The sequence below is a fragment of the Benincasa hispida genome, chromosome 6 (genome assembly GCF_027475165.1).
Source record: "Benincasa hispida cultivar pf3 chromosome 6, pf3_genome.v1.1, whole genome shotgun sequence".
Lineage (NCBI taxonomy): Eukaryota > Viridiplantae > Streptophyta > Magnoliopsida > Cucurbitales > Cucurbitaceae > Benincasa > Benincasa hispida.
The window spans coordinates 9688833-9696176 of record NC_143483.1 but is presented as its reverse complement, the minus strand read 5'-3'; the positions used below and the strand labels follow the sequence as shown (position 1 = coordinate 9696176).

General features: G+C 34.1%; 1 protein-coding gene across 4 annotated transcripts; it reads left to right on the top strand.

Moving 5' to 3' along the window:
- The first annotated feature begins 233 nt into the window (after positions 1-233).
- On the top strand, positions 234-5751 carry LOC120079824 (serine/threonine-protein kinase PBL34-like). Of its 4 annotated transcripts, none has more exons than XM_090314733.1 (7): positions 234-940; positions 1681-2015; positions 2121-2256; positions 3320-3456; positions 3540-3663; positions 4681-5214; positions 5376-5751. In XM_090314733.1, the coding sequence occupies exons 1-6, from the start codon at positions 715-717 to the stop codon at positions 5190-5192; spliced, it is 1470 nt and encodes a 489-aa protein (XP_090170859.1). In that variant the 5' UTR covers positions 234-714; the 3' UTR covers positions 5193-5214; positions 5376-5751. The 4 variants fall into 4 exon arrangements, with proteins under 4 accessions (XP_090170859.1, XP_038890167.1, XP_038890168.1 ...); XM_039034239.2 differs by having other exon boundaries at positions 3317-3456; XM_039034240.2 differs by having other exon boundaries at positions 4681-5751.
- Positions 5752-7344: the final 1593 nt, after the last annotated feature.

The window sequence follows — 7344 nt, the reverse complement described above, 5'->3', positions numbered from 1 at the left end:
ATATTATTATATCATATAGTTTTAAAGAAAATAAAATACATTATCTGTATTAAGTTAGAAACTACGTAATGATTACGTATAGAAAGATGTGGATAGCACCAATTTAATGCAACAAAAAGGAAAAGAAAAAGAAAAATAAAAAAAGAAAATAAAAACTGTAGTGCTTCCTAGTATATCACTATAATATATGTGGCAATTTCTTATTGGCAAAATTTGAGAGTCCAATACTTTACCAAAATGCATTTTTGTTCCTTTAAAATTGGTACTTTGATTTGATGAAGAATATCCGATAGTTACTGTAACAATGGCTCTTTCTTTCTCTCCCTTGCCCGACCAACTGCCACCCATTGTCACGACCTGCCCGACCTGCCCGTTGTTGGGACGCCTTTCCCTCTTTCAGAAGCGGCCTCCTTTTTACACTCATTTCTCTCTCTTTCCCTATCTTTGGCTCTTTTGACTAAGTTCCCTTTAGTGAGCTTGAGTTTGTTTTCCTTTTCCCCTTTGTTTGTTTGTTTGTTTCTTCTTCAGCAATTTGCTATGTGATCTTGATCCTGTTTTTGTTTTGCTATTTTTGTGATTTGGGTATCAGTTCGTTTGATTAATCGGTTGGAATTTGTTGTTGATGAGGGGATTTTTTCAAGTGGGGTTTCCATGAAAGGTAAGATTTCTGGGTTGTGAGGTATTGAAATCTGTTTTTTTAAGAGATTTGAGGATATGGGTTTGGCACCTAATGATTCCAAGGTTGAGACATGGATTGAGAAGTCAAGAACAGGTAGCGAGAAAAAGAAGAAGAAGGAGAATGAGTTGGACGAGGAAGAGACTGGATGTTGGGTTAAGTTGAAGTTCATAGGGAATTGCATTCCTTCTAGATCAAAGGTTGATAGTTCGTTGAGTGGATCAAAGGTCGATAGCTTCATCAGTGGCACCAGTACCCATTGCGGTAAACTTCTTCTTCTTTTGGTTTTTGTTCGTTGTAGTTAACATATTCCGAAAACGTATGTAATCGGTTAGGAGACTGGAAATTATATTCATCTTTTGGTCTTTCTTAATTTGTATCATCATAAATTTGGAGCATAGGAAGCCAATACTTAAGTTCAACTTGTGAGAGTTTTGGGAATATTTACCTCTTTGGATTTTCATGGGTTTGTAAAATTAAATTCCCTGGCTATGCAATTTTAAGCTTATCCTGTATTTCAAGCTGGGTAATATTATGTGTGATAAGATGCCGGCTTTTAATGATTTTCGAAAATTATTGTCTTGAAAAGTGATATAGATTGTTTCTTGAAAATGAAGCGTTTGGAAGTTTTATTTATTTTGAAAAGTTTCTATATTCATACTTTCCTTTCTTTCCAATGTTCTTTGGCATATTATACTTTGATTTCAATACATTCTATACTCTAATGTGGTCTGCATTTTTTTTTTCTTTTGAGTTTAACACAAACACGAGAGTGAGGATTTGAACTTTCGATCAAGAAGGTAAGTAATGCCTTGACTAATAGAGTACACTTAGGTTAGCAATATGGTTTGCATACTTACATTGGCATTATCGATTGAAATGTGCTGTGCTGGTCGCATAAAACAAGGGGAGTAAGTGATAGATGTTCCTAAATCTGGTTAATTGCTATTCTTAATGTTAGATATATGTTTATAAATTTGCTTCTAATCATGTGCAATTAGCAGATAGTAAATCTAAACTTGACGAAAAAAGAGATATTCTGGCTACTGCATTGGGGTCATCTGCAACTACTGATAATGCTGAAAGTAGTTCGTCCACGCCCAAGCTCAGTGCTGAGCTGAAGGTTGCTTCTCGGCTTCGTAAGTTCACTTTTAATGAGCTTAAGTTAGCCACAAGAAATTTCCGACCTGAGAGCCTCCTTGGCGAGGGAGGTTTTGGTTGTGTTTTCAAAGGATGGATTGAGGAGAATGGAACTGCTCCTGCTAAACCTGGAACTGGGCTTACAGTTGCAGTCAAGACTCTAAATCATGACGGCCTACAAGGTCACAAGGAGTGGATGGTATGGGCACTCTTCACCTCTGTCTCGCTGCTCGCACAATCACAGTGACTTTTGGGGATATCCTCCTCTTTTCTTTGTTAAAATTTACTCTGCTTTCCATTTCAGGCTGAAGTTAACTTTCTCGGTGACCTCAACCATTCTAATCTTGTAAGATTGATTGGTTGCTGCATTGAAGATGATCAAAGGTTATTAGTTTATGAGTTCATGCCTCGTGGAAGTTTGGAGAACCACCTCTTCAGAAGTATGTGACATAATCTTTTAACTATTCTACATTTCTACTTCTCCCAGATCCCTACAAATATTGGTCACTTTCATTTTATCTATTTATTGTTTTGCTAAATCTGGGCATGGATGCAAGCAGCATGAAGTCAGTTTCAAATATCAGTCATGACTCTGGAATTATAGCATAGTGTTGTCATCTCAGATGAATAGGGATTCACTGCTCTAACTGAAATATGATCGTTGGTGCCATGCATTGTCAGCTAGGGTGTCAAATCAATAATAAGTTAACAATATCAGTTGATTATTAAAATAATTTGATATTTCAACATAAGAAGGAAGCATGGCAAACAAATTAGGAAAGCTACTGCTAGACAAGGCTTAGGACATCACTGTTTGAAGATTTGGTGCACAAAATGGTTTTGAAAAATTTTCAACTGGTTGAAAAGATATCAAAGAATTTTTTAGGATGGTAGCAAAAACTGGATGAATATTTGGAGAAAGAAAAGCTAGGCTTCTGAGGTCCTTTTGCTGTACTCTTTTCTCCATTATTTTGTAATTATGACTGTTTTCCTATCACTTCCAAATTTACTGGTTTTCTGTAAGCTCCTAAGTTTTAATTTCCCCGTCCTGTACTTTTCATATTATCAGTGAAAAGTGGCTCCTTTATTCCAAAAACTATTCTTCCTTAATTTATGACAGAAAGTTAAAGCTCACTACAATTCTTCTTAAATAAGCTCACTACAATTCTTCTTAAATACCTTATCAATGAGACGATACAAGCATACAATTTGGAGTTTCTGTTTCTCATTTTCATCTGAAGATTTAAATGACATGAGTGTCTGGTAGACATCTTCTAGAATTTTTATCTGTTTGAGCTTATTGAAATTAAGGGTTATATATAGGTATATATGCATCTGTACACCGTGCATTTTTGTGTTAAAGCACATTGTTCCCAGTGTATGGTGATTTTTTTACATTCATTTTATTTGTGATGTGATCTCAGGAATGTTAATGTTTATATATTTCATAATTTATTTCATATGTTTAATGTTCGATGGTAATTACCATATTTTGCACAGAAGGGCCCTTGCCACTTCCTTGGTCTATTAGATTGAAAATCGCACTTGGTGCTGCTAAAGGCCTTGCTTTTCTTCATGAAGAAGCTGAAAGACCAGTGATATATCGTGATTTTAAAACGTCTAATATTTTATTAGATGCGGTATGTCTACCAAATTATTTGCCTTTTTATTTTGTTATCCTCAAGCCCACGGCTTTTATAGAAGGTTAAAAATGTTGTTTTAGGACTACAACGCTAAACTCTCAGATTTTGGACTTGCAAAAGATGGCCCTGAGGGTGACAAAACTCATGTTTCAACTCGGGTTATGGGAACCTATGGCTATGCAGCTCCAGAATATGTGATGACTGGTAGGTTTTTCTTCATTCATATTTGATGTGAGCACTTCTAGTATTTCTACTTTTTTTCTTTTTCTATGAGAGACCAAAGTTCCATTTAGATAACTGAAAAAACACAAAAGGACAATATATAATAAAGAAGCCCGTCACAAAATGGAGCCTGTATTTCTATGAAATTTACCCTTAATTGAATAAGAAATATAATTTCGTGGACACTACAAAAGTACACCGAGTGGTAAGGAATCAAAGTCAAGGGGTTACCATTCTTTTCCCAATTAGTGGTGAAGTATATATTGCATGTGTAACCATCATAGGTTGGCCTAGTGGTAAATAAGGGAACATCACCTTGATAAAGGGCTTAAGAGGTCATGAATTCAATCCATGGTGGTCACCTACCTAGGATTTACTAACCCATGAGTTTCCTTTACATTCAAATGTTATAGGGTTAGACAGACTGTCCCGTGAGATTAGTCAAGATATGTGTAAGCTGGCCCAGACACTCACAACCATTTTTTTAAAAAAAAAAAAAAGTATATATTACACTAATAACAAGATCTATAACATAGTTTGGGATTAAAAACAACTTACTTTTTATTTTAAATAACTTTACAAATCTTTTTATCAACAGAAATATCCATAGGTATTGATGTTTTATCGACATATTTGTAAAATTCAAATAAGTTGGACAGCATGTTTTGTCATCCATTATTAAACAGTTTCTTTTAAGTACAACATCCCTGTGAAGGGGGTGAAGTATATTGTTGAGAAAATTGTTAACCACTGTAGCCCTTCCCATTACCCCCTGCAAATAGAACTCATTCGCAGACAAGATTTTCTTGATGTTCGCTAATAGTGAAAAAGAAGTTTCTGCAAAGTTCTGTAACTGTCTAGACGATGTTCTGAGTATGTGTAGACTTGGGGTTTTATTGGAGATTACTCTTGTTGGCATATGAACTTGTACAATTGTCATTAAACACTGTACATTTTATTACTCATACATCTAAGTTCTAATATTCTTGAACTCCATAGGGCATTTGACATCAAAAAGCGATGTCTACAGTTTTGGAGTTGTCTTGCTCGAAATGCTAACCGGCCGAAGATCAATGGATAAAAATAGACCGAATGGGGAGCACAACCTTGTTGAATGGGCTAGGCCCCTGCTTGGAGACAAGAGGAAGTTCTACCGGTTGATAGATCCTCGCCTCGAATGTCACTTCTCGATCAAAGGTGCTCAAAAAGCTGCAGAGCTTGCAGCTCACTGCCTTAGTAGAGATCCTAAAGCCAGACCTGTGATGAGTGAAGTTGTTGAAATTTTAAAACCTTTGCCCAACCTCAAGGACATGGCAAGTTCTTCCTATTACTTCCAAACCATGCAAGCAGACCGTGCCAGGTCCACCCCCAATGCGAAAAGTGTCATCCGCACGCAGTCAATGTTTGTGGCAAGGAACGGGCAACACATTAGAAGCTTATCAAGTCCAAATGGTCCTCATGCTTCTCCATATAATTATCCTCAACAGTCACCAAAACCTGACAGGAGATAACCTTAATAACCAACTCGATCAAGTTAGTACCTTGAATCTAACACTTATTTGTTAAAGCATAATCAAAGTTAATTAGCAAATAGGATGGTTTGGCCTCTTGTCTATACAGTTGACTTTATGTCCATATTAGAGCCTTGAAAAGACTTTCCTTTTGTCCATTTATTCTATCCTTTTTGTTTCTAGATTTCGGGTGGGATATGGAGAGGGGATGAAGTGAAAGGAAGGTCGATTCGGACTGTGTTTTTACGCCATTGATTGAGATTTGAAGTGATGAAAGTAGATAAGAAAATGAGAATGATGGTAGATTTGAAGAAGGTTATTGTTATGAAAGCTAATCTGTAAATCCTATTTGTTTGCTGTAACTATCATCAATGAGTTATGTGTTTGTGCCATCTCCACAGTCAACATCCTTTCTCCAACTGTATCCCCAGTATTTCTTTTTCTTTTTCCTATGAAATGCTATATATATCGACTCGGAGGTGAAGTTCGATGCTGATTACATACATTGCAGTATGCTTCTTGCTATATTCGTACAAATGAATCATCTTTTTGAAGTTTAGGTTGGTATTTCTCTGCATATTATTGATATCTTAGTTTACAAGTAACAAGTTAGAGTTGATTCTTTTATTTTGCTTTTGGAAAAACACAATTCGATTATGGAGATTTAAAGCTTGTTTGGATCGACTAGAGAAAAAAATGTTTTTCAAAATATTCATTTAAACTCTTTGGTAAAAACTAGTTGAAATATGTTTCAAAAATTATTTTAAGTGGGTGCCAAACACTTTAAGATTTTTCTAAAATGACTTATTTTGAAAACTAAATACTAAGTTGAACCAAACACACTCTTAGACTTCTTTTGAATCTCAACAATGCATATCCAATAATTGAAAATATCCATCAAATTGAAAGGTTTGATATTGATATTAAATATCCATGAATATCTCCAAGATCTTTTATTAATGTTGATAAAACATAAAAAATGTCATCTACTTGATCTAATATTTTTAAGAATAAGAATAACTTAGTTATTAATTTAGATAAATTTTATAAAATTCGTAATTTATAAAAATATTCGTCAATATATCTGTAAAATTGAAACGTCGATACCAATAACAACATATATATTTTAACCCTTGGAAATATCAACATAATGCCACTTTCTTTCTTAGTATCTCTATCTTCTATTAACCCTTCTCTTTTTCCTCCTGTTTTATCAAAATATTGGAAATCAACGGTGGTGAGATACCTTGCAAAAGATTCTTTAAAGGCGAAAATTGCAGCTTATTTAGGTCAAGGGAGGGTGGGAAATGTATTTGCCTAAAGTAGAATGGAGATTTATTGCCATCATTTTATCATTTTATTTTCATTGTGTGATGGGATAGTTGGATAAGGACTAAAAACAGGGTATTATCATTTAGGTCATCATTAGATTAGCATCTCAAAAATATTTTTGAATCCCTTGGATAAACTCATGATATAAAAGAATGTGTTAAAAGTTATGTAAATCATATTGAATGATTACACTCATGGTAGGAATGATGAAAGAAAGCTACAATATGTCAATCATATGATATAATCATTCTAGTCTTTTCTTTTCTTTTCTTTTTTTTTTTTGGAAGACTTTCTAGTCATTACTTTAGTAGTAAATATAGGTAAAGAAATATGTAAATAAGTATGGTTAAATGGTTAAAGATTATTAGATTTGAATCTTCATCGTATAATGTAATAGTGAAAGAAAAACATAAAGAAGTAAAGAATTGTTTGGTTTTTTTTTCTTTTTCCTCTTTTGATGGAAAAAAATCAATTACCTTTTTTATTTTAACCATTCTATTAATAATGGGTACTATTAACAGGTAATCGAAACCTATATGTTCTGAGTTAACAAAAAAAAAAACAATCAATTGTTTATTTGTTTAAGGACATTAATTTTCTACCAAAATATACATAGTTCAATTGGCATAATCCTCGTACTACTGGAAGAAGGTTCAATTCCATCACCATGTCAAAAAGAAAAAAAAATCATTAGTTTTCTAAAAACATTTGATAAAGTGTTATTAATATAGATTTTCACCTACACAAGGAATCACAAGACCAGAATCACTTGCATGCAAAAACCAAGGGAGGAGGTCTCTCTCACGCACCAATACAAAGG

Bases quoted from the DNA above. Each gene is read 5' to 3' on its own strand.
- LOC120079824 (XM_039034239.2), top strand. From the start codon at position 715: ATGGGTTTGGCACCTAATGATTCCAAGGTTGAGACATGGATTGAGAAG. The intron at 2,016-2,120 runs GTATGGGCACTC...TTTCCATTTCAG, and splicing joins AAGGTCACAAGGAGTGGATG to GCTGAAGTTAACTTTCTCGG. The intron at 3,664-4,680 runs GTAGGTTTTTCT...TGAACTCCATAG, and splicing joins TCCAGAATATGTGATGACTG to GGCATTTGACATCAAAAAGC.